Source organism: Takifugu flavidus, chromosome 21 (genome assembly GCF_003711565.1).
Source record: "Takifugu flavidus isolate HTHZ2018 chromosome 21, ASM371156v2, whole genome shotgun sequence".
NCBI classification, from domain to species: domain Eukaryota; kingdom Metazoa; phylum Chordata; class Actinopteri; order Tetraodontiformes; family Tetraodontidae; genus Takifugu; species Takifugu flavidus.
The window spans coordinates 152,345-180,221 of record NC_079540.1 but is presented as its reverse complement, the minus strand read 5'-3'; the positions used below and the strand labels follow the sequence as shown (position 1 = coordinate 180,221).

The following is a 27,877-nucleotide window of genomic DNA, read 5'->3' as shown; positions in this document are numbered from 1 at the left end:
ATAGGGAGACTAAAACAGAGCGTTTGTTTGTTTTTTACTTTGTTTATTAAAAAACATCTGTTCTCTATTTTCACTCTAATGAATTTCTTATCCGAAAACAACATTCGATTCTGAAACAGCTTTTACAAACAAACTAATGGGGAAATCTCGTGTCTACCCATGTCATCTGGAGTTGATACCCGGAGGAAATAATGTGACAACACAACAAAATCAGAATTGTGCGAGTAAAAGTGGAAACATCTCATGATATTCACACGCACGCGCGCACACACAATTGACTTTCACAGAAATCCCAGGAAATGAATAAAGCCGTGCCCATTATTAAGATATCACAAAAACAGTTTATTTTTTATACTATTTTATTTCTTTGCATACGGCGAGTAATTTAATGTTATATTTGACGTGGTGTTTTGATTATATGCCAGACGTGTGCTGTTATTCATGAGGGCCTTTAGCATTCTGTTAGTTTATGTTTTCCACTAATTAACACCATTTTACACAAAAATGTTGGGTAAATAACTTCAGTCTGCAAGCACAAAATGAATCGCAAGCTGTCAGTTCTCTAAAATTAAAGGCTAATCACAAATTTCAACAGTAACTTGCTTCAGCTTCCTAGTGGTATTCTTCTGCTTCCCCAATACCGTAATAGAATAATTCCATGTACAAAAAGCATAAAGCAGTTATGCCCCTGAACGCAGCATAAAAACGTCATTGGATAAATCACTGACCCAATTCATGCTGTATTGAACTATTTGAAGTGTACCTCCCTTCTGTTATGGCAATGTCTAACCAATTATCATATTCATTTCTACTACTTCTCTCTAAATGAATTAGAATTTCTGACAGCTTATTCCATTCTTCATAGTTATTCAATGTTTTCATCAGTTTGATTTTTTTAAAATGTTGGTTCTCATTCTTGTAGATCATAATATTCCATTAAGGTGCAGCAGAGAATCAACCGGACCATCGAAAGAAACTGGAAGACCATTCATGTCTCATATGAGAGGCTTCTTCCGTTCAGTGCAGCTAAAACCAAAAAACATCCTCCAGTTTTTTAGCAGCCCAGATGACGCTCCACTAGACCTTAATGGATTTTTTCTTTTTTCCTAAAGTTAACACTTACATGAAAGTTTTTGCTAAACTTCCTAAAGATTTTACCAGGTGATTTCAACCACCACCTTCTGTAAGTAACCCATCTGTTTGATTAGTTTCTAAACTTTTGTAGTGAGTGCATATCAGTGACAAACACGCTTAGCATCACTGCTGTCAATATCATCTCTCCACGTGAACTTCCTGCTAGGGGAGCCTCTTTGTGCAGGTTTGGTCAAGTGTGCGTGTGTGTGCGTGTGTGTGTGCGTGTGTGTGCCATTATTGGGATTTTAGGAAGTAATCAGCTGGCTGTCTGCTTGGAATTTGCTGACCAGACTTAACTTCTCTGTATGTGCGTGTTTCACGTGTTTATCTTGCGTGCCCTTTGTGTCTCACTGATATGACATGTATGGCTGCATAATTTCCACAGATATAATGCCTGAACAAAATGGCTGCTCCATCAATGCAATACGTTCAGATGAGAGCGAGGACACAGATTGCCTCATTGAAAAAAATACAGGTATATTTGTTATTCTTTAAGGCCCCGATTTAGTATGTGATGTAAATAAATATACAGACCCCACCCAAATAATTAATTACATTTTAAGTATTCTAACTAAATATCCGTAATTAATGCTAAAAAATAAAAACTTTTACATTCATTTATGTGTAAAGGAGTTGCTTATTTTCTTGTGTTCTGTGATCCTGTTTCATGAATTTGCAGCAAAAGCTGTCTCAAAGATAAAATAGTCTCTGTAAACAAAAGCCCTAACCCTAAACAATTTTTGATATGTAAATGCTTGATACGCTGCCAATATTTAGGCCTTGAATTAAAAACAATCTTTATTAGCCCAGTTACCAAACTTGTGTGTTTTCAGGACCAGTCCTGCATCGCTGCTGCCCCATTCGCCTCCAACTAGCCACCCTGATGTTTTTCGGCTTTGCAGTGGTCTATGCTCTCCGAGTCAACTTCAGTGTTGCTATGGTGGCGATGGTGAATACAAGTGACTCCAAACGAGTCCTCAACCACTCGGTAGTCCGTGCGTGTCCACTGCCATCTGGAAAAGACAACACGAGTGACACTTTTGTACAGCCTGAAGGAGTAAGAGGCTTTAGATTTCCTTTTTTAGATTTATTCTTCTTACATACCATGCATTTAACTTCTGCACATTTTCTGCTGTAACAAGAGAATGATAAGAGTGATCGTTTTGCTCCAGATACCTCAGTATCTTTGGGACCCAGAGACCCAGGGCTGGCTCTTGGGAGGCTTCTTCTTTGGCTACCTTTGCACTCAGATCCCAGGGGGGTACCTGTCAGGCCATTATGGAGGTAGGCTCTTCCTGGGTTTGGGTGTTCTCTGCACTGCTGTCCTCACCCTGCTCACACCACTCGCTGCCCAGCTGGGGCCAACCTGGCTGTTTGTCTTAAGAGCACTGGAGGGATTTGGAGAGGTAAAAGTTCAGATTCATTAGTAAATATTTTTTTAATGACACAATCAGTGGTGCACCCATAATTAATTAAAATGTAAAGTTTCATGTAAATAGAAGCTTTGATTTAGTAAGATGCTGTTTGCATATTATAATAGACCAGTTTATTGGATTATATTGACATTTTTAAAGATAAAAAAATATTTGGTACAGTTGATTGAAAAGTTATTTATTCATGATTATTCATGAGTTGGTTTCTTAGTTATAAGGTAAATGTAAACTGTAAACCTCGTTTTCTAATGATCAGACCTGCATAACACTTGTGTATGTATTGATTGAAGGGGGTCACCTTCCCAGCTATGATGGCGTTGTGGACTCGGTGGGCTCCTCCGCTGGAGCGTTCCCGTTTAATGACGTTTTCAGGATCTGGGGCCAACTTCGGTGCTTTTGTGGCTCTGCCACTCACTGGCTACATCTGCCAGACGCTAGGCTGGCCCGCTGTCTTCTACATCTGTGGTGAGGCAGGGAAACAATACCTCCATCCCTATCATAAGGCAGTCTCTAACACAACCAAAATGTAGAATTAACCATTTCTAAATAGAGAAAGCAGCCAATGTTCAATGGTCAATAAGCAGCAAATGTTACATCTGGCAACGAAAGATTTTGCCAAATTTGACTATCAAAAACAGTCTGATTTACCATTTTTTTGCAACTAAATGTTGATTTGTGTGTTTCTCAGGAGGTGTTGGTTGCATCTGGGCAGTCTTTTGGTTTGTATTAGTGTCCAATGACCCTCGTACTCATCGGTGGATCAGCCATGGAGAGAGAGAATACATCATAAATTCTATTGGACCTCAGGTGCATGTGAAACATTTTCAAACTGGCATCTTAAGTTATTTCAGTGTATATGCAACTCCAAACATGTTGTCCTTTTCCTAAATTGAAACTTCAGGGTACAGGTCACGGCTGGTCAGTGCCCTTGTTACACATGCTGCTTTCAGTTCCTCTGTGGGCCATCATTATCACCCAGATGTGTTTAAACTGGTCTTACTACACTCTGCTCACCTCCCTGCCCACCTACATGGACAACATCTTGCACTTTGACCTGAAATCGGTGAGTTTTAAAATCACAGAATAGGGAAGGGACGATTTCAGCTGATTAATATCAGTGATTGTACCTGAAGTAACACTGTTTCTACTTGCGGCTGCTCCCTATTTTTTGTCATTCACAAAATAAGTACTACAACTAATTTTCTGTTGCATCTATCTTTAATTTTTTAGGATTATGGTAAACTAGACTAGTCTATAAATAACTGACCATTCTGTTAATCCATGAGAAGTTTACTAATCTTCTGAAAATACAAAATATGATACATTGATAAAAACATGAATTCAATTTAATTTTGACCTTTTTTTTATCATTTCAGTGTAAAACTTACTTTTTTTCTTCTTGGGCTTGTATCCAAAATGAAACTTTCAATGTTGCCATCAGCCCAAATTCATAAAACATCACAAGAAAGCAAGTGTTATATTCTACCAAATTTAGCATTTAATTGACTGATGGAGCATCTCTTTGTCTCTGCAGAACAGTTTTCTGTCAGGTCTTCCATATCTGGGTGCCTGGTTGTTCTCCGTGTTGTCTGGGGTTGTAGCAGATTTCCTCATTGAAAGGGGAGTTTTCAGTGTCACCACTGTGCGTAAGCTTTTAACATTCGCAGGTAAGGAGGGCTTTCTTCCCGCTTTTGGTTGACTTTTCTTCATGCTAATTATACATCAAACCAGTGCTTTTCGTTACTGCGTTACACTGTTCCCACTGTCAGGTTCCGTCCAGCAGATGGCGGTAATGTGACTCTGACCACCTTAAAAGCACCACCGAGTTTTTACACGTAAACAAAACAAACACTCTTTCCTCACTGTTATAGACAAGTTATAGACAGGACTACCAATTAAATACAAAAACAATCTGAAAGCACACAGCAGCCACTAAAAAGACAACGAGATTTAGAGAAAAGCTGTCAATTGTTTTTTAATTTTTTTAAATTAAATTATTCATTAACTCAGAACAGAACATGATACATAGAATCTATCCAGGTAGCTAGATTAGAGAGGTAGCAGGTTTTTCTAGCTGTATGCGTTGAAACCAACAAACTGACCTAACAAGAAAAGATAGTAAAGGAACTGTGTCAGCATATCCAATATTATTGAATGAAATATGGTACTGCACTTTTTTTTAGAAGTTGTAGAGCAGCTTTTTCACTTCTTCACTTCTTTCGGACTTTTTTGTGCGGAGACAATTTGGGGAAAATATGTTGTGAGCCACAAAGGTTGATACAGCACTTAGAGCACATAGTTCAAGAAAAATGTGATTTCTCAACAGAGAAACCATTTCCCTACTTTTCTGTATGTGTAGAACAGATAATAACATATTTCATCATATATACATTCAATAACAGTAGTGAAAAGTGGTATTATTATTATTATCACATAATGAAATGTATGTGGTGTTTATGTTTTTGCAGCAAGTTATTCTAAAAATATGTAAACTGTAGACAACAGCTGTATGTTTGCAATCAAAGCACATGTTTGAGAATGCAGTTATTCAAGAGTTGTGGGCGACAGCAGGTGAGGGGTGGCTGAAAATGTTTTTCCCCAACAGAGGGCGCTGCAACCCGTTTAGGAACCACTGCAGACTGAGGATTTCATAGCATTAATATTGTCTGAATGATATAATTGAGGGTTGGTTCTGGTTATGTCACTGAATAATTTTTCTGAATGGTTTAACTTTTAATTTTGTAACTGTGCAAATTTCGCGCGTGCATGTCTTCTTTTGCTGAACTAAGGACTACATGTGCTTCATATCAGGACTTCAGTTTATTTTGTGGAAAAATCAAAACACAAACCATTGATTTGGTCCTTTTTCTATTGCTCCAATATTGGGGGAAAAACGACTAATTTACAATTGAATGGATTTATACTTCTATACTTAACATTGCTATAACAGTTGCTATTTTTGGCCATGTCTGTTTTATATTTAGAAATCTTTATGCTGGAATTGTAAAGAAAAATGGCCATTCTTTTTGGGATAAACTTCTAATTCTAAGTCCCCATCATGTGGATACTACACTGTTCATCTCTCCACACCTCCATCCTTCTCTCGCTGCAGGTGTCCTGCCATCCGCTGCTTTTCTTGTAGCCGTCGGCTACGTGGGCTGTGACCACATCCTCACTGTCACATTCCTCACCCTGGGCAGCACTATAGGAGGAGCTTCTGCCTCTGGAGTCTTTATAAACCAAATAGATATTGCTCCACAGTGAGTGTTGTCTGTTCATTCAGATTAGGCAGAAAGACATAAGTCCAAAATCATAATATCTATCATTTATGCAAACGCTATGTGTTTAGAGTAAGAGGTTAGCTGTAATTTAAGGAATGCTAAATATGTCTGATCTGTGATATCAACACTGGTACAGTTCTGTTATTGATATTCAAGAGTTTGTGCATTTTATTTGATCCCTGCTGAAATTTTAGCAAAATTGTGATGATAATAGTTTTTTATCATTTTTCGTTGTACTTAGCAGTAGAACTCAATAAAAGTATTAAATATTGATTCCTTGTTTTTAGTTTTGTCAATCCAAATCTGTTTTAATCTTCCTTAACAGATTTGCTGGATTCCTTCTGGGAATCACTAATACATTCGGAACCATTCCTGGAGTTGTGGCACCAATTGTTACAGGATACTTCACTGAGGATGTAAGTGTAAAACAGACCGATTACTGAAGACTCAATTCATTTCACCCCTTTATTTACCTAAAAGAGTGCAGGACAGTGTATGTATGTCAGTCATACTTGATATCTTGCCCAAAAGAGAAACTCACCCCTGTTATCCATTCCTCTCAGCACACTCTTGCAGGCTGGAGAAAGGTATTCTGGGTAGCAGCCCTGATCAACGTTGTGGGAGCTGTTATCTTCACCATATTTGGAAGTGGGAACGTTCAACCATGGGCTCTAATGGAGGAGAAGAGAGAAGAGGTTGAGGCAAATGGGACCACGCCCGTTCCTACATAAAATACAACCATGCATCACATTGTGCAAAAGTAACAAAACTTTGATACAGCTTTAAAAATCTTTTTTTTAAAACTCTTGTGTTTGATTTGGAGATTTTTGGGTGGTTTATTACGTCATGGTTACATTTTAGGAACATTTGGATTATTGGTCCTTTCACCAATTGAGACAGTATTAGTACTCTGTTAGTTCTGGATTTTATTATCTGCTGTACTTTGCAGCACCTCAGGTTCAACAAAAAGTGCTTTTAGTGATTTTTACTTTTAATTTATTTTTGTTGCTTTGTCAAGTGAGATCAATTCTGCACAGAAAATGAAAAAGAAAACTGCATTCATTTAATGAAAGTTTTATATAATCTCTTATTTTTAAAAGTGTGCTGGGTGTTCAGGTTTTTTGTCAAAAAAATTTTTTCCTATGCAGCCCAGTGAAACCAGTGAACCTACAACCAGTGACGATAATCAGTTGTCATTATGTTGAGTCTGTAATTAAATCAATTTTATAAATGTCACTGTAACAAAAATGCCTGATTAATTAAAATGTTAAATGTTTTACTCAGTCATTCAACAATGGAGCAGTCTACTATATACTGTATTTACTCTGCCTGCCTGATGAGAGTCATTGTTCCATAAAGTGTTGCAGAATGACTGGAAATTGACAGACATGATTCCACTAGGTGCATTTAAATTCATCTACTTGTTTTTTAAGATCTGTTTTTATTCTTAATGTGTAACTTTGACTGTGTGTTTGCTGCTGTCCATCTTGTACAACTCTCTTAAGAAAAAAATGTTTTTTATCTAAATGGGATTTTGCTTGTTGAATCAAGGTCAAGTAAATAAAAGGTACCTGTGACCGAAAATCATTCGGGATTCTCTAAATAATGTACTAATTTACCATTGTGTACATAGCCAATTCCTTGGTAAGGAAAGTTTCTATTTACTGTTTGTGAAATTGCTGAATGATGCCACTCTATAATTAGAATAACTGCATTATTGTAAAGGGAATAAAGGCGTGCAAGAGAGAACAGGTGAGTAAACAAACACCTTAAGATGTTAATAATTGCAAAAGTACTTTCCCCTGTTTTTTTCTTGTTTTGCTTATTCTTGCTGTCTTTAGTTTTGCCATCAATACTTGAAATAGGTGGTATGACTAGGAAAGAAAGAACAGAAGTTGCATTACAAAATAGATAAGTTAATTTTTAGTATAGAGGCCATATTTTACGTATTTTATGGCTTTAAAAAAATTCATTGAGAGAATCTGAGGATTTCTGTTCTGTTTCTCTTTTCTTTCTTCCTACGAATGCACTGACCCATACTCCAACCTGGTAGGTGGCGGTAGTGCACCTTCAAGTTGGATGCTAGCCGCTAATTACATCTAAAGAAGAGAAGAAGAATTTGGTAACAAATACGAAGAAGAAGAGGAACGTGTGGTGTTACACGTTTGTCAGGCCCCAGTGTGATTGTTGCAAATTATTTTCATCAAAGACCGCTCTGAATTTTAATTTTACAGATACATTCTGAAATAGCCCCCCACTATATATCCATATCTTGTGATGTACGTTGAAATTTGTTAACATGACGTAATGAATTGCTACTCAGGCAGCGTAAACTAATATGAAATACTAAAATGACTCACGTCAGGGTTTGGGGTTTTACTATCAAAGTACGTCGCTGCATGATCCGTCACGGAAACGCGATTTGTACTGCGCATGTGCAAAATGCGTCTGCATCCGCTGGGGAAACATGATTAGCACTGCGCATGTGCAAAACTGCGTCTACATCCGCTGGGGAAACATGATTAGCACTGCGCATGTGCACAAATGCGTCTACATCCGCTGGGGACACATGATTAGCACTGCGCATGTGCAAAAAATCGTCTACATCCGCTGGGGAAACATGATTAGCACTGCGCATGTGCAAGGCTGGCGGCGCAGCTTCTCACGCATTTTTTTGCAACGGAGATTTGAAAGACTATAATTATATGATTGAAGATAAACCCTTTATTTATTCTATTGAAAATAGAAAATTGAGTTAAGTTAAAATAAGGACTCAATGGGCTATTCTCAATAGCAATTCCATTAGCTGTATTAGTTAAACTAGATGTTGATACCATAATATTCAACCTTCAATCGCAAAATTATGCCGAGATGAAAAAGTCTAAATTTTCTGCACGATTTTACTGTAGATTGTTGAAGACAGTCTCAATCTACACGTTTTTTCAGCCAAAAATAAATAACACCAGATCATTTTAAATATTTAACAATAACAATATAGAAATATAAATAATCTTTTTTTTCCCCTGTACAAAAGTCATTAATACAAACAAATGCAAAATTTATTACATATCCAAGTTTGATGTACTCTTGAATGAGAGTGAAAGAATATGAATCCGTCTTTGGGATGCACCACAGCTGAATGTTGTTGTTGATCCTGCAGGCTATGGAGCAGCCACACAAACATTTGGGTCTTACATCCATGTGATAAATACTACACTTGACGCTCTGGGTTTGAGACATGCAGACAACCTTCTGGTTAACAAATGTGAACTCCTCATTTGCAGCTGTAACCTATGGGGGTGCTGCAGGTATGAGGAGAGACTAGAAGATGCCTGTGTGTTGCAAATGTACCCTATTTGCATTAAATGTTCCCCGTGGGTTCACATAATTGCATTTGTGCTCACGATGAGACCTAGCTACCTCGAAATTACTGTTTAAAATTACATTTGAATCTCTAATTTTATTTATGTATTAATGTGTTGCTCATAACTTCTACAATACATTCTTGGCATTAAATTGTTTATCATACTTGGGCTAAACAGGAATGTTGATTGCAAACTGGGTTTGGTCCCTCAGCATACTTTACTGCTCCTGAAATTAAAGAGAAAAGATTTGGTGAGATTCAATTTCAAACATTTAAATTGTCCTTTACATGTATGCATCATTTACATGCCTAAAAAAAGGGGAGACCACTCCAGACACCAAATAAAGCTATAGTTTTAAACAAAATAAAAATTAAAAGTAGTATATTCCATTTTAATATAGTTTTAGTGGAAAGCATTGGAATATGTCTAATAGCTTTGCTGAAGCTGAAATTTAAAATGTTATCACTGTGATCATGTGATTTGAAGAATTTCTTTAATTCTGTATGTCAAATAACAACCACAAAGATGATATCTCTGCTGTTGCTATAACCACTGCACAGTGGTGACTCATTAATGACGTGTTTCCAGTTTCACAGCTCACTTTTTTTTGTTTTCTTTTTTTTTTTTAGACATAACCCCCCCCCCCCCCCCCCCACCCCTCTCTCTCTCTGCACTAGTCATAGGGCCTGAAATATGATAGCAGCTGTTGTACTTTGTTCTGCTCAACTATCAGATCAGCAAAAGCAGAACTGGGGTCGGTGAATTCTGTTCGAGTAGGATACATGTTTGTAGCCATGGATCTTTGACAGGTTTAATAATTAGTAGATCACAAACTATAGACATACAACAATGTTAGCCATGAAAGATTCATTAAGTGTAGGGCCTGAAAATGTCCGATAAATGTGTCTCTATAAGACAGATTTCTGAACCACAGACAGTGAATCTGTATTTACTGAGCCTGCAGATATTTAGTTACAGTGATTTGTTAAATGGTGTGTCAGACCCAGAGATGATACTTTTTAAAGCTGCCCCTTTACCTGAAGCTGCACTTGGGAAACCAGACTGGCTACATTTCTGCAAAATCCAGCCACTTCTCTTTTGCTCCTGTGTCCATAAACCCAGCCACCTCTTTTAAAGTCACAGACATACAGTAACTAAGGGCAGTAATGTATGGATATAGTGGAAATAATGCGAGCTACACTCTTTGTTATGCATGAAGAATTCTGTTTTTTTTAATCATTATAAGATTAAATTTATCAAACTTAAAAAATATCTGGCTGTTTTAATCTTAATTTCACAACTCTGTTCTGAATTTGACCAATTTGTGCATCTCCACTCGATGGGTTAGGGTTAGGGTTAGGGTTAGGGTTATAAACATTATTATTGCTTTTATGACCTTTCATAAGTAGCATTCCAGTGATAAAAAAGAGTCCCATTTCTGGGTGTTGTACCAGCAAACAACATGTTGAGTACATTAAATTCAATTCGATTAAGCACTGCTGTGAGTGCAAATGAGCAGGTAAAACGGTGCCCTGAAAACAGCATGACTTCATCTTTTCAGTCTGTGGCCTCTGTTTGAATGCAAATTGTTAAGATTTGGGTAATTGTGTCAAAATGAGCAGGGGGTAATATGATAATGAAGCCTGACACACACTCAAGGATTAGTATGATCAAATAAACTTTTACAGTATTAGGAACTGTTCCTTTATTTGCTGAGTTATACATATATGACCCACTAGCAACTAAAACAAATTCAGCATTATTATTGTTGAATAGTATATGAAATGATTTGTCTCGTATATTTCAGTTTGTGGTTGGAATTCAAAGAATGCATGAAGTCAATTGTGATATTATTTTTCTAACCTTTATTTAAACTGATAAAAAAAAATTCAAAGGTGACGTGGGCAAGAAAGGCAATAACAAAATAATCTAAGATAGAAATATGATGGGCAACCTGAAATGACAATTTAAGATGCAGTTATTGTTACAATCGATTTCAGTGAATGAGAAATGATGCCTGTGCAAGAAATTTTGAGATTACTCAGTAGAGGATTTTGTTTTTTTGCCACTCATTATCCATTAGATCATATGTAACTAAATTAATAAGAAACACTTAAAGCCATCCCTCTTGGATCTCAGTAGTATCACATCTATTTGGTAACTTTTGTAAGGCCTCCTGTCTGTATTTATATATATTACTTTAGAAGTCAGAGTGGTAGATCACAATATGATCGCTGTGGTAATAAAATACTTTGATGTTTTCTTGTGATTTGGGTCCACATGCTGTCATATTCATTTTCAGAAAATTTGCCAAAACACACAAGTGATTCACTGGCACAACTTGACGTTGTGGCATTGTGGAAGCTAAAACAGACTGTGCACTTTTCTCTCATTGTGGTGCTGCTCATTGTTCGATTCATTCTCAAACTGAAACAAAAATCCCTGCTGAGACATCATACATTTTTCAGGCGGGTCATCCGGTGACGCGCTGACGTTTTCTGCAGGAATGTGTGTGATTTGCGGGTGTGCGTTGGTAGGGGGGGACAGGAAGTTAGCCCGTCTTCCCTTTGGTATAAAGCTCCGGGTCCAGCCCTGTTCTTCCTCTTTCTGTTACCTGGCAAGGGGCAGCAGCATCGGCCGTGAAAACCCAGAAACACCGGTAAGATCAAATTTTATTTTCTGCGCTGGAGGGCTTAAAGTGATCTGTTTTAAGGATCTTTGATGTTGCAATTTCTTGCGTTAACTGTTTCTAGAGACGTGTATAACGGAAACTTAAGAATTTAAAATTCAGTTTTCAGTATAGTTTAGAAAAGGTGCAGTCTATAGCGTGCACATTTCGTATGGTGGGCATCTTATGTTAAAAAACTACCGATGATTATGAGGTAGGAACAGAATAAAAGGAACAAAGGGGATGCGACCGCCTAGTAGTTGGGATGCTGGAATGGCATTCGGTTCTCTTTCACTCGGAAACAACTGTATGTCCTCTCTGGTGACAGCTGTTTGGGGGACAGGAGAAAATAGCTTCTGAATATTTGGCCATCTTTGTAACTTTAGATGTCATGGCTGTGGGTGTAACACGTGTCTTGCCTCGCCTGGCCTTTAGCCGAATGAGGCCTACTAGCTACGCCTGCGCTACTTTGCATTGAAATCTTAGGGCCAAATGTAGCCACATAAAATGTACTTCAAACAGCTGGATTGATTGGCCCGACAATTGTTACTACGCAGTATAACCTTGATGAATGTTTATTGTGTGAATCGGGATTAACCACTGTCTTAATTCGTCGCAGAAACTAACGTAACAAAAATGGGAAAGGAAAAGATCCACATTAACATCGTGGTCATTGGCCACGTCGACTCCGGCAAGTCTACTTCCACCGGCCACCTGATCTACAAGTGCGGCGGAATCGACAAGAGAACCATCGAGAAGTTCGAGAAGGAAGCCGCGGAGGTGAGCATTTTTAGGCGAACCGTTATCTAGTGAGCCAAGATGGCGGCGTCGGCGTGAGCCCGTTTTGCTGGGCAGGAGTGAGTCAGCCGTGCGCGCGCACGGGGTGGGGCTTGGAGAACAGAGCCCGGAGTGACTACGCAATTAAATATTGCAACAGGCCTCAGGCTGTAGATATTCGCTCAAAAAAATGACTTTGCCTCATATTGAACTGACTTCAAAATGATGTACTACTGAAAACAGATTTAACCCAGGTTTAGACTAATGAAAATAATCAAACCATTATCTACAGTTCACAAATTATTGAACCTCTGTTAATGTCTACATTTAATGTTGTCCTTTACAGATGGGCAAGGGCTCATTCAAGTATGCCTGGGTCTTGGACAAACTGAAGGCTGAGCGTGAGCGTGGTATCACCATTGACATTGCTCTCTGGAAGTTTGAGACCAGCAAATATTATGTTACCATCATTGATGCTCCTGGACACAGGGACTTCATCAAGAACATGATCACTGGTACCTCTCAGGTGAGGTTACACATAGCGTTACAGCTGTTATGCAAGATTATGAGGAATCATAATTGTCTAACAAACTCATCATTTTCATTTAGGCTGATTGTGCCGTGCTCATTGTTGCTGCTGGTGTCGGTGAGTTTGAGGCTGGCATCTCCAAGAACGGTCAGACCCGTGAGCATGCCCTGCTGGCCTTCACTCTGGGTGTGAAGCAGCTCATCGTTGGTGTCAACAAGATGGACTCCACAGAGCCCCCATACAGCGAGGCCCGTTTCAATGAAATCACCAAGGAAGTGAGCAGCTACATCAAGAAGATTGGCTACAACCCTGCAGCAGTTGCCTTTGTGCCCATCTCTGGATGGCACGGAGACAACATGCTGGAAGCCAGTACCAAGGTGAGAACATCCAGCCAAGATCTACTGCTTTAATTAAGATTAAGATGTACTTTATTCGTCCCCGTGGGGAAATTGAATAAATGTATCTAGTGTAAATAATTGGAAATGTGGATTGATGTGTTATCTTTAATCTTGTAGATGAGCTGGTTCAAAGGATGGAAGGTTGAGCGCAAGGAGGGCAATGCTAGTGGAACAACACTGCTGGATGCTCTGGATGCCATCCTGCCACCTGCCCGCCCCACTGACAAGCCCCTGCGTCTGCCCCTCCAGGATGTCTACAAAATTGGAGGTAATTTGGAAAATGTCTAGTTGCTGAGATTTTTTTTTTTTTTTAAGTGGGAGGTTTTGAAAATACTTGGTGGAAAGTGCATAATACTTCTGTGGTTAAAGTGTACAATCTTCCCCTCAGGCATTGGAACTGTACCTGTTGGTCGTGTGGAAACTGGTCTTCTCAAACCAGGCATGGTAGTCACCTTTGCTCCCGTCAACCTGACCACTGAGGTGAAGTCTGTGGAAATGCACCACGAGTCCCTGACTGAAGCTGTTCCTGGAGACAACGTGGGCTTCAACGTCAAGAACGTGTCTGTTAAGGAAATCCGCCGTGGATACGTTGCTGGCGACAGCAAGAACGACCCACCAAAGGGAGCTGACAACTTCAATGCCCAGGTATGTAGTATTCTCAACCCCAACACTTATTTGTGGTCTTCAGTGCAGTTTCTGAGCTGACTGTTCCCACAGGTCATCATCCTGAACCACCCTGGCCAGATCAACGCTGGATATGCCCCTGTGCTGGATTGCCACACAGCTCACATTGCCTGCAAGTTCAGCGAGCTCATTGAGAAGATTGACCGTCGTTCTGGAAAGAAGCTTGAGGACCAGCCCAAGTTTGTCAAGTCTGGAGATGCAGCCATTGTCAAACTGATCCCACAAAAACCCATGGTTGTGGAGCCCTTCTCCAACTACCCTCCCCTTGGTCAGTATGAACATTTTGCATGCACTTAAATTGTTAGTCAAGTTGCTTACACCTTACTAATATTGACTGGTCTTCTCAGGTCGCTTCGCTGTGCGTGACATGAGGCAGACTGTTGCTGTCGGTGTCATCAAGTCTGTGGAGACCAAGGAGGTTTCTGGCAAAACAACCAAGGCTGCAGAGAAGGCCCAGAAGAAGAAATGAATGGTCGTGCAGGACAACATCCAGCAACCTGTGTGTCTGCAACAGTGGGCCACACCTTACCCCCATCCTGGATCATTTCTGAGGCTGAGTTCTCACCTCAAGGACTGGCTTATGCTGATTAAAACCCATCGCAAAAGTTTCCGCAGGAAAAACTGGCATTGTCAAAGGAAACAAATGACAGTTCCTTCTCAGTTGAGGTTTAAGTTTAAAATGGTTTCAAACTGTATGTAAATGCCACAATTAAATTGGAAAGCTGCTGGTAACAAATAAAATGTCGTTAAAAATTGAAATTGGCTGTCTGTCCTTCACTGTCGCAGTGGTGTAAGGCGAGCTGAGCTCAGGGCAGCTGTTGACCATGCCATATGTCTGCTGAGCTGTGGTCCAATTGCAGCAGGCATAATGCCCCTCCAGCCAATGGTACCCCCTATATTTGTCTGGATGGTGACCAATGCTTCAACGGCCCACCTCTCCTCTAGCCCACTATAAAAATGTCAGCCAGATAATGTTCTGTCCTTTTTCCCCTCTGACCCCAAATCGGCTTGCTTCTGAATACAGGTTGGTAAATTTGCTTTAAAAATCTGTGTGGGACAAAGTAATTTAGGCAAGGTATGGAATATTTGAGTGCCACAGTGCTCGACTCTTGGACATATTTAAACATGCTGGCTGACAATTCCCGCATAGTAGGTTAACAGGAAATATTAAAGGATTGGAGTTGAGTCCATTTCGGCAAGTTCTGAGTCCACCGTGAACGAGCCTTTCAAGTAGGCCGCGCGCCTGTCGAGGCGGTAATATGGCGGCTGGGGCGCAACATGGACGCCATTAAAGCCCACTTGGTGTGGCTCGACGTCAGGCACAAGCATAAAATTTAGTAGCAAACCTGTATTTTGTTACTTTGAATAAACTGCGAGTGTTTGACAATCTCGTCTAACTATGAGTGTTACTCATTTGTCACGGTGGAGGCGCAATATTCAGGCAACATTTAAGCTTCTTATTTTTTTTTAAAAGTCCATATGTATGTTTTGTGTAGCTAGTAACTCAAAATGGGAAAGGAGAAGATCCACATTAACATCGTGGTCATTGGCCACGTCGACTCCGGCAAGTCCACCACCACCGGACACTTGATCTACAAGTGCGGCGGAATCGACAAGAGAACCATCGAGAAGTTCGAGAAGGAAGCCGCAGAGGTGAGCATTAAAATCGCTGCTTGGCTGTTTCAGAAAGGCAGGGCAGCGGGCCGAGAGTGGGGCGAGTAACTCCCGCAATAAGCGGGTTACTGCTGCCACCTGGCGACGAAATATACGCACTGTCTTCAAAACGACATCGTTGCCATGTCACCTTGCATCCTCCTTTGATTAGAATTTCCAAATTAAATTGGAGAAATGGTCCATTCATCAAAAATAAAATAACCTCCCTTGCGAAATCTATCACTCATTAATTGTCGTTTTCAGGGTTTGGCCTCTATATCGGATAAATAATGATTGACATATTTAAGATGTTTTTTTAAATTTAAGGTGATTCACCAAGGTAATTATTACCTTTTAATCATGTCCACATTAATTACTTAATGCCTTTACAGATGGGCAAGGGCTCATTCAAGTATGCCTGGGTCTTGGACAAACTGAAGGCTGAGCGTGAGCGTGGTATCACCATTGACATTGCTCTCTGGAAGTTTGAGACCAGCAAATATTATGTTACCATCATTGATGCTCCTGGACACAGGGACTTCATCAAGAACATGATCACTGGTACTTCTCAGGTGAGGTTACACGTAGTGTTACAGCTGTTATACGAGATTATGAGGAATCATAATTGTCTAACAAACTCGTCATTTTCATTTAGGCTGATTGTGCTGTGCTTATTGTTGCTGCTGGTGTGGGTGAGTTTGAGGCCGGCATCTCCAAGAACGGTCAGACCCGTGAGCACGCCCTGCTGGCCTTCACTCTGGGTGTGAAGCAGCTCATCGTTGGTGTCAACAAGATGGACTCCACAGAGCCCCCATACAGTCAAAAGCGTTTTGATGAAATCACCAAGGAAGTGAGCAGCTACATCAAGAAGATTGGCTACAACCCTGCCACTGTTGCCTTTGTCCCCATCTCTGGATGGCACGGAGACAACATGCTGGAGGCTAGTGACAAGGTGAGGGATCTCTACTGAGCATTATTTAGATGTCTATTGTTTCTTGTTACCTGAGACAGACAGCAACACTGTGGGTGTAACTTGACTCTTTCCAGATGAGCTGGTTTAAGGGCTGGAAGATCGAGCGTAAGGAGGGTGGAGCCACTGGAACGACCCTGCTTGAAGCGCTGGATTCTATCATGCCCCCATCTCGCCCCACTGACAAGCCCCTACGTCTTCCACTACAAGATGTTTATAAGATCGGCGGTGAGGAATATTTTACCGAATTGCAAACATCCAACTGAATATATGTCATCACAACACGAATTAGATGGCAACCGAAGAACAGGGTCAAATTTTAACTAGTGGTAAATTGTTGTACAGCCATTAAAAATGATTAGTTGTAAACTCATACAAGCTCAACAAGAACAAATGCAACACTGTGTCACCCCTTCAAGAGAAACTGAAATAGCAGATTTGAGCAAAAAGCTGCAGATAGATATATTGTACATTCTTCTCATCCTCCTTCTTAGAAAATGCTCTATTTATCATTATACTGAAAATGAAAATGTGACAATGAAGATTATAAAAATCTTCATTATCACATTTTAACAACTGATCATGAATGATCATTCTATACTCTTGAAAATGTACATTTTTACACATCCAAGCAAAGCAGAAAAAGAAATCCACCCGAATTGTAACCACTCACCTGACACTCAGCAGTGACAATGAATGAATGTACATGAAACTGCTGACGAGTACGAACACAACAGCCACACCCAACCCTGCTTTTTGCCAAACCTGTAGTTGCAAGAGGAGCCAGGTGATAATTTGCATCCTGGAAACAGGAATGCTACCTGTCCGGGCCTGTGAAGCATAATTAGAAGTGAACTTTACGACTGATAACGACTGCAAAAAACAAAGCTTATCTGCAAAGCTGTTTGAATTCAAAGGTAAAAGACAGATGTATTGAAAGCATGATGCGTCATCTTCCCTCCAAGGAATCGGCACCGTACCCGTCGGCCGAGTGGAGACGGGTATCCTGAAGCCCGGTATGATCGTCACATTTGCTCCCCCCAACCTGACCACTGAAGTGAAGTCTGTGGAGATGCACCACGAGTCTCTGCCTGAAGCTGTCCCTGGTGATAATGTGGGCTTCAACATCAAGAACGTGTCTGTGAAAGAAATCCGCAGAGGCAACGTGGCTGGTGACAGCAAGAACGACCCTCCCATGGCAGCTGAACACTTCACCGCCCAGGTGATGGTTAATCAATGAACTCTGAGAGTTGTGTAAATGTGTATCGTAGACCTCAGATGTCACATATTGACCCTTCCCTCTGCAGGTCATCATTTTGAACCACCCTGGACAGATCTCCCAGGGTTACGCTCCTGTGCTGGACTGCCACACTGCTCACATCGCCTGCAAATTCAGCGAGCTCAAGGAGAAGATTGACCGGCGTTCTGGCAAGAAACTTGAGGACAATCCAAAGGCCCTCAAATCTGGAGATGCCGCAATCATCACCATGGTGCCCGGAAAACCCATGTGTGTCGAGAGCTTCTCTCAGTATCCACCACTGGGTGAGTTTGTTGGGAAAAAACTATTCCATAGAGTTTATAGTCCTATTTGTCAGAAGACATGTCACCCCTGTTGGTGTCAACGCTTTGTCGTACTCATGCTTGACATGTTTAGGTTAAAAGAGAAGCACAAAGAACAGTTTCTTGGAAGAACTTTTAAATCAATCCACACGGCCCAATTATTTCAAGACACATCATGTTGGAAAGAAACGATTGGCTATTGATCATTACCAGCAACGAAGACCAAACCCAGTCACTGACTTTAATATCATCACATAACGGTAATCTTTTATATCCACAAAAACTCAGGGATGTCATGTTATCGCACAGCAGCCTCAGGGGATCTTGTACTGCCTGTGGATCACGCCACGCCCTCATGTCCCTCAGGGCGTTGCGTGTTATCGGAGACTATTGTTGCCGGTGTGGTGACTGGCTCCTCCCAGCCAGCACTAACCATCCAGTTCCATAGCGTTTAATGGTCGTTTTTGTCTGTCTCCCCCTCACAGGCCGCTTTGCTGTGCGTGACATGAGGCAGACTGTGGCCGTGGGCGTCATCAAGTCTGTTGAGAAGAAGGCTGCCTCTGGTGGAAAGGTCACCAAGTCTGCACAAAAGGCTGAGAAGAAGAAGTGAATTTCCATGCGGGCCATCCAACACAAAGTGCTGCTTCTGCAGCGGCGGCGACGTTGGGCCGCCACATCTCTTCTTCTCTCCTGCTATCAAGCGCTGCCTTCTCTGGGGCACAGCTCTGTCATCAAGGACTGGCTTATGATGATAAAAGTCCATCGCAAAAGTTTCCGCAGGAAAAGAAAACCTTGCATCTTTAATGGGAAACTATGAATAAGTCCAATACAGAAACAATAAAAAAATATAAAACATGGACAATGGTTGGTTTTTGTATTTGCTTAATTAACCTCCCATCATTCCATTTGTCGCTTCTTGAAATTTCTCTTTCAACATTTTAAGGCATTTAAAAAATAAAAAAAAAATAGTGACCCTGTTGGAGGTAGAGATGTGCTAAAGTACAGCTTTTCTACTGGTACATCTTTTTTTATTGACAGCCTTGACTTGTCTTGACTTGAACAGAAAATTGCTCATCTGTGCTGGGGAGATAGTTCCTGACATGTAAAAACCTGGAGAAAAAAAAAGACTGATCCAAATTCCCCGGAATGAAGAAAATTCATCACCGATATAAAGATCACCTACATCTGTTGTCAAGGATTCAGAACCATGCAGATAAACCACTGTCAACCATGGATGGAATGGTTTGGTTAGAGGTAAAGAGAAGTCGTCTGAAGCCCTAAATGGCATCAGAGCTTTAATGTTGTTTTAACACAAATCTTTTGGGTGAAAGAGCAGTAAGGACCTGTAACGGAGGCTCCGCCATTTTAACAATCAACTCAATTGATTTGAATGACGAGGGTGAAAAGCACCCATCGTACAGCCTTTACATGTATTTATATGTTTATATTTGACAGGCCTGTTTAACATCACAGCAAGAAGGTTGTGTATTCAGAGTGAGTTTGTGTGTTCTTCCCATATCTGCATGGGTGTTCTGCAGCTCCCCCAGCTTCTTCCTCCACGTTGTACACAAAGACACAAAGGTGTGGCCCCTTGTGATTAGCTGCTGTCGGCTACAGTAACTTGATACCTGCCAGCTACAGCAAACTACCCAGTTAAAACATGCTGCAATTTTGCAATTTATTCCTTTTCGTGTAACTCACAGTTGGCTTTGTTTCTTAGTGTGGTGTGGGGCAGCTGTTTGTCCTGCCCTGCCTCTGTGTTTAGCCCAGATTGTGGCCTGCCGGGGTCTGGGGGGAGGAAGGTCACTGCAACAGAGGTTCCACTGAACATATGTTTTCCTTGTTTTTGTAGTTTGAGTCTGCAGTTATATAGTATACAGATGTTTTGATTGACTTCTGTTTTGCCTTATTATCATTATTAGTGTCTAAGGTTGAAGTGATGTCTGCCACAACTAGTTAGCTAGAGGAGTGTGATGGCTGGACCTGACATCTTTTTCACTGAAACAGCACTATGTGAATGTTTTTTCAAGGTTATTCTGTCAATTGTTTACATTGCATCGTGCCTTTATTCATTTTGTGTATTAACTGTGCATGGGGGGTCTTCAAGAAACCCTCAAAAAACTAACAGTTGGGTCTTTAGATGCAAGTCCTAAGGTTGCGTCGTGGGCATTACATAGCTTTGTTAGACCTGGCCCTCTAACACTGAATGGGTCATCGCCACATCAAACTCACCTTTGGGGGATAGTTAAACTGGCTGTTCTAAACCTAACTTAGGTGTGAATGTTGTTCATCTTGTTTTTTGGCCCTTAGGCGAGGGTGTACCCCCACCTCCTAACCGAAGGCAGCAAACCAGTAAAAAGAACAGTGACCTATAAGAATGGGTGACCAGTAACAAAGTTTCAATTTGAAAATCACTGCAATTTATTCACTTGTACAGCACATTTACCAATGGTCAAAAGAAACGGATGTAAGTGACCTCGTATGAACATTTCTGAAGGCTTGAGCACCTACAGAGTTTCCAGAAGAAACACAGGTGTTCATGACAAGACAGTAGGTGTGTCGATGCAAAATCCGGACACTGGAATGGCTTGTCGGACTGGTTTGCAGTATTGGTTGGAATACAGGGCGGGGGAAAGGAGTTGTCTGATCATGTTTTGCAACAGGAAAGCCTTTTTCAACCGAGGCACCTCAGGAGACAAGAGGCATCTGCTAGCTCCACGGATTTTCACCAGGTGAGTCAAAAATTGTTCTTTACATCCTGGTATCATGGATTTTATGTGCTGGGAGTTTAAGGTATATCGATTACCTTAGAATAATACCAACTTATGATCTTTTATTTTGCCGGTGGTCACCACGTGGTACCCCTCTTCCACATGAGGCACTGTAAGATTGAGGAATAATTACGAAATTTCTACCTTTGTCAATATACGATATTCAGTAATATAGTTTCATGTATTTTTTTGAAGTTTAAGTTTAAGTAAGCAAAAAAAGAAAAGAAACAAATGTCAATAACTAGCTAATGACTATCAGCTAATCCTTCTTCAAAAGCGACTTTGATCAGTCCAAACCTAAGTTATATCAAAGTTAAAGTTTTTATTCATGTCATGCTTTTGGTTTCCATTTCAATGTGTTGTTTAAACATTTAAGCTTCTTATTTAAGAAAAAGTCCATATTTATGTTTTGTGTAGCCAGTAACTCAAAATGGGAAAGGAGAAGATCCACATTAACATCGTGGTCATTGGCCACGTCGACTCTGGCAAGTCCACCACCACCGGACACCTGATCTACAAGTGCGGCGGAATCGACAAGAGAGCCATCGAGAAGTTCGAGAAGGAAGCCGCGGAGGTTGGTGAAAGGGAAATGGGAAGCGTAGTGTTAAAATGGCAATTTGTACTCGGCATTTGAATCGACGAGTCAACTACGTGGCGCACACGCGTGAGCTAGGAGTGACTGACGTGACCACATCCGCGTTTCCTCTCATGACTGGCGTCACCTAGTGGTTGAACGGAACGACTGCAATTATATAACTGACGCTACCACCCAAGTAACCAAAATAATGAAATCATGTCCACATTATTTACTTAATGTCTTTACAGATGGGCAAGGGCTCATTCAAGTATGCCTGGGTCTTGGACAAACTGAAGGCTGAGCGTGAGCGTGGTATCACCATTGACATTGCTCTCTGGAAGTTTGAGACCAAAAAATTTTATGTGACTGTCATTGATGCTCCTGGACACAGGGACTTCATCAAGAACATGATCACTGGTACCTCTCAGGTAAAAGCTTGATGTTGTGTTATCTATACTGATTTATTATTTTTAGATTTGTACTTAGCTTCAGGAGATACTCTACAGATTTTTTAAACAAACTCTTTTCTTTTCTCAAACTCTGATTTTCGTTTGCTACTCTTCTTTGAAAATATCATTCAATTAAATGTGGTTAAATATAAAGTTTGTTGAAGGTTTTGGAGCCATGAAAATTAAATACAACAGCTTAAACATAGATCCATGGAATAAAAATATATATTTTTCATTTAGGCTGATTGTGCCGTGCTCATCGTTGCCGCTGGTGTCGGTGAGTTTGAGGCCGGCATCTCCAAGAACGGTCAGACCCGTGAGCACGCCCTGCTGGCATACACTCTGGGTGTGAAGCAGCTTATTATTGGTGTCAACAAGATGGACTCCACAGAGCCCCCATACAGCGAGGCCCGTTTCAATGAAATCACCAAGGAAGTGAGCAGCTTTATCAAGAAGATTGGCTACAACCCTGCAGCAGTTGCCTTTGTCCCCATCTCTGGATGGCACGGAGACAACATGCTGGAGCCTAGTGAGAAGGTGAGGCAGGCAGGCAGGCTGTTTACTGTTTAATGTATCCAGTGTAAATACCGGTAATTGGAAATGTGGATTGATGTGTTCTTTTTCTTGTAGATGGGCTGGTTCAACGGATGGAAGGTTGAGCGCAAGGAGGGCAATGCTAGTGGAAAGACACTTTTCGAAGCTCTGGATTCCATCCTGCCACCTGCCCGCCCCACTGACAAGCCCCTGCGTCTGCCCCTCCAGGATGTCTACAAAATTGGAGGTAGGGAGTGTCATTTGTTCAAATAAATTCCTAATCTGTTCCTAATTCTAATCAGTACTTTAAATATCTAAATACATTACCCAAAAACAAAACAAGTGTATACAAAATCTCACACTTCAGCCTGATGATCTCTGTAACTGTGTTCATCTACCCGTTGTTGGTACTGTACTTGTGTATACCAATAAAAATTTAATTAAATTTTTTTTTATCATGAACAAAACTAAATATTTGGCCTTTTGTTCTGTTAGGCATTGGAACGGTCCCAGTTGGTCGTGTTGAGACTGGCATTCTGAAGCCTGGGGTAGTCGTCACCTTTGCCCCGGCCAACCTGAGCACTGAGGTGAAATCTGTGGAGATGCACCATGAGGCCCTTTCTGAAGCTTTACCTGGTGACAACGTCGGCTTCAATGTGAAGAATGTGTCAGTAAAGGAGGTGCGCAGAGGATATGTGGCTGGTGACAGCAAAAATGATCCCCCACAAGGAACTGAACGCTTCACTGCCCAGGTGTGTATTGAAAGGGAGTAAAGATTGAGAAAAAATGATTCTGTCTACTGAGGGTAAACTGCCCCTTTTATTTCTGGCACTGTTAAGGTTTAGATTTTTAATAACTGCAAAATTGTGCCAAGTTTACAATGTTTAATTATAGCCAAGTAGTAAAACCCATTTTTGTTAGCTTAAGTACAAAAAATACCCTGATTCTTACAAGATCTTTAACTACTCACTTGATGGTAAGAGGTACCTGTTATTATGTTTGAGTACTTGCCCAGTCAACTCTAACACCTTAACACTTAAAATTGCTACAGTTTTCCATAGATTTCTCTTGTCAGATTTGCAGTTACATAATAAGCAGTTTCAATAAAATATCAGCATTATCAGGATTAAGCTATGACATGGCCAAATGTCCTGGAATGAAGGGCCACAATGAGCCCAAGATGTTGGCTGATAACAGCAGGAACAACCCATGTGGCAAAAGCAACAGAAAATATCCATAGTATACTTGTGTGCAATGGAAATGGCCTGAACATTATCTTTGACAAGAAAACATGATCATTTCACCAGGTCATCGAAGCCGCTAACGTGAAGGGCCCACAGCACTCTGTCGATAAGTTTGGTTAAACTTCACATCCAGAAACTGAAGGGCTCTTTTGACCTTCAGTTTTAGCCCCATATTTGAAATACCATTGTCAAATTCTTTGATTAATGATGCATTAATGTAGAATCAATATAGACAACCTCTCACCTCATTGTATAAAAATTAACCTCTGTGCTCTGATATAGCTGGTTTAATGGCGCTCTGAAGTCACCTTGAGTCTGCATAGAGGTGACAGGAAAATGGAATCTCCATTTCACTTGTTTACCACTTTGTTCCTAACGGTGCCTATTCAAATAGATAATTGCAATGTCCTACAACAAACTTTTTTGTTCCAGGTCATCATCCTGAACCACCCTGGCCAGATCAGTGCTGGATATTCCCCTGTGCTGGATTGCCACACAGCTCACATTGCCTGCAAGTTCAATGAGCTCATTGAGAAGATCGACCGTCGTTCTGGAAAGAAGCTTGAGGACCACCCCAAGTATCTGAAGAGTGGAGAGGCCTCTATTGTTGAGTTAATTCCTTCAAAACCAATGTGTGTTGAGAGTTTTTCCGACTATCCACCGCTAGGTTTGTATATCCATCTTCTTTGCTCACTCCATTTCATGGTTGTATTTTGAAAATCAAATCAAATCAATCAAATCAATCTTTATTTATATAGCATCTTATACAATCAAAATTGTTTCAAGGCGCTTTCCAGAATCCCAGGGCCTAACCCCAGACAAGCAGCAGTGGCAAGGAAAAACTCCCCTTTAACAGGAAGAAACCTTGAGCAGGACCAGGCTCATGTAGGGGGATCCTCCTGCTGATGGGGGGGGGGGCTGGGTAGAGGGAGAGGAGAAGGGGGAGGACAGGTAGAGGATAGAATAGGTAGGAGAGGAGAGGAGAGAGGAGAGGAGAGAGAGGAGAGGAGAGGAGAGGAGAGGAGAGGAGAGGAGAGGAGAGGAGAGGAGAGAGAGGAGAGGAGAGGAGAGGAGAGGAGAGGACGGGCACAGAGCACAGAAACACATACAAAAATACACTATTTATACAGCGGGTCAGTGGGGCCGGAGGTCATCATGTAGCTCCGAAGGTGGCGATACCTGTAAATGAATACAGAAGGGGGGGGGGGAGCAGAAAAATTACACAAGAATCATCATAACTAGTCTGCTTGATGAGGAGGAGGAAAGGAGAGGAAAGGAGAGGAGAGGAGAGGAGAGGAAACCATGACCCAGTGGGGTGACAGAGGCCTAAAAAAGTTTCTTAAGAGCATCTTAAAAGATTTCCTCACTTTTGGTCCCTATCCTTACTGTGGATACTGAGCCTAAGTGAGGCATCTTTGAACACTGTTATTATTTCCTCCATTTTGTCTTTTCTTCCAGGGCGCTTTGCTGTGCGTGACATGAAGCAGACCGTAGCTGTTGGGGTTATCAAGAGCGTAGTAAAGAAGGAGGCGGCTGCAAAGACCACCAAGTCTGCACAGAAGGCTGGGAAGAAAGCATAATATTTGCCAAACAAATAACATCACCTCTGCAATCTGAGAATGTCTCCATGGTTAGAGGTTTTCAAAAAAATCCTCAGAATGAAGTCGAAATAAAATTAGATTAAATGCTGAAGATGCTTGTTTTTTTGTCCACAGATTAAAGTCCCTATTTTGTTTTGACAAAACCTGGCGGAAGACAAACTCTCTCAAACTCCAGAACACAATCTGAATGGCTGTTTATTATCAGTTACGTCCTACTCAGTTGGCAGCCCTTAAATTGGAAAATTATAACATGACAGGAAAACACATGGAATGTAAACACTGGAATACTGTGTATGTGGGATTATCTGGCACAGATTCAGATTTCCTTTATTTGTCCCACATGGTGAAATTTACAGTGCAACAGCAACAGTAAAAAAAAGGGGAAGGAATGTTGAAATAACAAGGAATTGGGAATAAGAATGTAAACAAGATAGTAAACATACAACGTAACAAGATTATACATGAGTTCATTTACTGACCTCAACACATACAGCATTTTTCTTTTAACCCACTACCAGGGTTAGAATAGATGACCATTTCGGTCACCTGTACTCAGCAACTCAGTGAATCACATCTCAATAAATTAATCTGTTAAATGTAAAACTGATTAGATGGAATAACACTTTAAACCGACACCATATACATTTGGTGAAATAGGACTGTGTCTTGTAGAATCAGTTTTACTGAGTCAACCTTCTGGTCTACGTATATTGTGAAGTTAATGCTCAGGAGATTTATCCTTGTTTTCCCCTGCGCAATGATGGACATAATGACTCAGGACATCAATCAGCGTGAATATTAATAACCCTAACCTTACATGATTTTAACCAATCCTTGATTTTACATGTGCTACTGAATTTAGAACTTACAACTTTACAACTTCTTCCACATCATTATCTTTTACCATCATTCTATAATAACCTACTTCTTTGTTTATAATTACAAGGGGTAGTAGTTATAAAGAGGGTGCCATAAACGGCATCCTTGGTGCGACTGGGACCTGTCTGTTGAACTCCACAGGTTGAAAGCCACTGCTGTCCTCTCTGCTGCTTCCTTAGAACCCTCATCCACCAACAATAACATATTTAACACTATAGAGGTAGTCTCTGTTCCACGGTTAAAAGTTCACCAAGCACAGAGCAGGGGAGCGGTCAACCACCATAATCTTATTAAAATTAATACTAAAGCACAAGTTGGAGAAACTAATATCACAATTAAGTGTGGACTGTTAAATATTAGATCTCTTTTGTGTAAATCCCTGTTAGTACACAACCTGATAGCGGATCATCACATTGATTTATTTTGTCTTACTAAGACCTGGCTTCAGGAGGAGGAGTATGTTAGCTTAAATGAATCTACTCCTCCTACCAAGTTATTAATTAATCCTAGACCCAAACACAGCTCCAGATCATATGAAAGCCTGACTCTTGGCATCACCCATCTGAACCGGAGGACAGAAAAGCCACTTTTGTTTGTAGTTGTATATCGGCCCCCTGCTGGGCCACATTCAGAGTTCCTGTCTGAGTTCTCTGACATCTTATCTGACTTGGTCCTTAGAACGGACAAAGTCATCATTATTGGAGACTTTAATATCCATATTGATGTTGTAAATGACAGCTTTAGAAATGCTTAATTTCATTACTTGACTCAATTGGTTTCCTTCAACAGAAAAATCAGCCAACTCAGATCTTCAACCACAGGCTGATTAAGGATTCTTCTATGCTCAGAACACAGTCTTACTATAGCAGATGACTTTCAGATAATGCTGTCGCTAAGTACAAGGAAGCGATCAATGTGCTGATCCCAAACTCTGAATTTATACCCCAGATCAAAGGACTTCCTTTGGAAATTAACACTTATCATCAACAGGTCTAGCCGCCTTTATAGCTGTATGCTGGCCTGCCGAATTCTGACCCTGCTGACCCACTCTACTCTTATACCAGCAGCTTGTACTATTAATGTATTTCCCTGATCTCTGTATATTCTATCCTCTACCTGTCCTCCCCCTTCTCCTCTCTCTCTACCCAGCCGGCCGTCAGCAGGAGGGTCTCCCTACACGAGCCTAGTCCTGCTCAAGGTTTCTTCCTGTTAAAGGGGAGTTTTTCCTTGCCACTGTTGCTTGTAGGGTTAGGTCCTGGGATTCTGTAAAGCACCTAGAAACAATTTTATATAAATAAAGATTGATTGATTGATTGATTGATTGATTGATTGATTGATTGATTGATTGATTGATTGATTGATTGACCCCC

The 27,877-nt window shown here is 40.8% G+C and overlaps 4 protein-coding genes and 1 long non-coding RNA gene across 17 annotated transcripts; 4 read left to right on the top strand and 1 right to left on the bottom strand.

Annotated features, from left to right (window-relative positions):
- Window positions 1–341: 341 nt before the first annotated feature.
- On the bottom strand, window positions 342–17,627 carry LOC130517823 (uncharacterized). 10 transcript variants are annotated; one of them, XR_008947822.1, is made up of 10 exons: window positions 16,925–17,094; window positions 8,209–9,439; window positions 7,883–7,947; window positions 7,617–7,722; window positions 6,390–6,519; window positions 3,956–3,989; window positions 3,216–3,315; window positions 2,866–3,027; window positions 2,311–2,522; window positions 342–2,147 (listed from the first exon to the last, which is right to left on the bottom strand). It is a non-coding gene; the product is annotated as an uncharacterized LOC130517823 (long non-coding RNA). The 10 variants fall into 10 exon arrangements; XR_008947823.1 differs by lacking the exon at window positions 7,883–7,947; XR_008947826.1 differs by lacking the exons at window positions 7,617–7,722; window positions 7,883–7,947; window positions 16,925–17,094 and adding an exon at window positions 17,566–17,627.
- On the top strand, window positions 927–7,435 carry si:ch1073-513e17.1 (sialin). 4 transcript variants are annotated; one of them, XM_057019946.1, is made up of 12 exons: window positions 927–1,183; window positions 1,384–1,437; window positions 1,520–1,609; window positions 1,968–2,191; window positions 2,307–2,540; window positions 2,858–3,032; window positions 3,256–3,374; window positions 3,469–3,630; window positions 4,102–4,234; window positions 5,680–5,827; window positions 6,174–6,264; window positions 6,412–7,435. In XM_057019946.1, the coding sequence occupies exons 3-12, from the start codon at window positions 1,525–1,527 to the stop codon at window positions 6,577–6,579; spliced, it is 1,539 nt and encodes a 512-aa protein (XP_056875926.1). In that variant the 5' UTR covers window positions 927–1,183; window positions 1,384–1,437; window positions 1,520–1,524; the 3' UTR covers window positions 6,580–7,435. The 4 variants fall into 4 exon arrangements, with proteins under 4 accessions (XP_056875926.1, XP_056875927.1, XP_056875925.1 ...); XM_057019947.1 differs by having other exon boundaries at window positions 1,384–1,441; XM_057019945.1 differs by lacking the exon at window positions 1,384–1,437 and having other exon boundaries at window positions 950–1,183.
- Window positions 11,715–15,028, top strand: LOC130517815 (elongation factor 1-alpha). The gene is made up of 8 exons (XM_057019950.1): window positions 11,715–11,872; window positions 12,501–12,661; window positions 13,005–13,184; window positions 13,268–13,564; window positions 13,703–13,853; window positions 13,974–14,230; window positions 14,303–14,537; window positions 14,617–15,028. The coding sequence occupies exons 2-8, from the start codon at window positions 12,518–12,520 to the stop codon at window positions 14,736–14,738; spliced, it is 1,386 nt and encodes a 461-aa protein (XP_056875930.1). The 5' UTR covers window positions 11,715–11,872; window positions 12,501–12,517; the 3' UTR covers window positions 14,739–15,028.
- On the top strand, window positions 15,160–19,314 carry LOC130517814 (elongation factor 1-alpha). The gene is made up of 8 exons (XM_057019949.1): window positions 15,160–15,293; window positions 15,766–15,922; window positions 16,315–16,494; window positions 16,578–16,874; window positions 16,970–17,120; window positions 17,858–18,114; window positions 18,200–18,434; window positions 18,938–19,314. Exons 2-8 carry the CDS (start codon window positions 15,779–15,781, stop codon window positions 19,060–19,062), a joined length of 1,389 nt encoding a protein of 462 aa, XP_056875929.1. The 5' UTR covers window positions 15,160–15,293; window positions 15,766–15,778; the 3' UTR covers window positions 19,063–19,314.
- A 1,731-nt stretch (window positions 19,315–21,045) lies between these two features.
- Window positions 21,046–25,719, top strand: LOC130517816 (elongation factor 1-alpha-like). The gene is made up of 8 exons (XM_057019951.1): window positions 21,046–21,184; window positions 21,641–21,797; window positions 22,049–22,228; window positions 22,490–22,786; window positions 22,880–23,030; window positions 23,279–23,535; window positions 24,460–24,694; window positions 25,486–25,719. Exons 2-8 carry the CDS (start codon window positions 21,654–21,656, stop codon window positions 25,605–25,607), a joined length of 1,386 nt encoding a protein of 461 aa, XP_056875931.1. The 5' UTR covers window positions 21,046–21,184; window positions 21,641–21,653; the 3' UTR covers window positions 25,608–25,719.
- The last annotated feature ends 2,158 nt before the right edge of the window (window positions 25,720–27,877 follow it).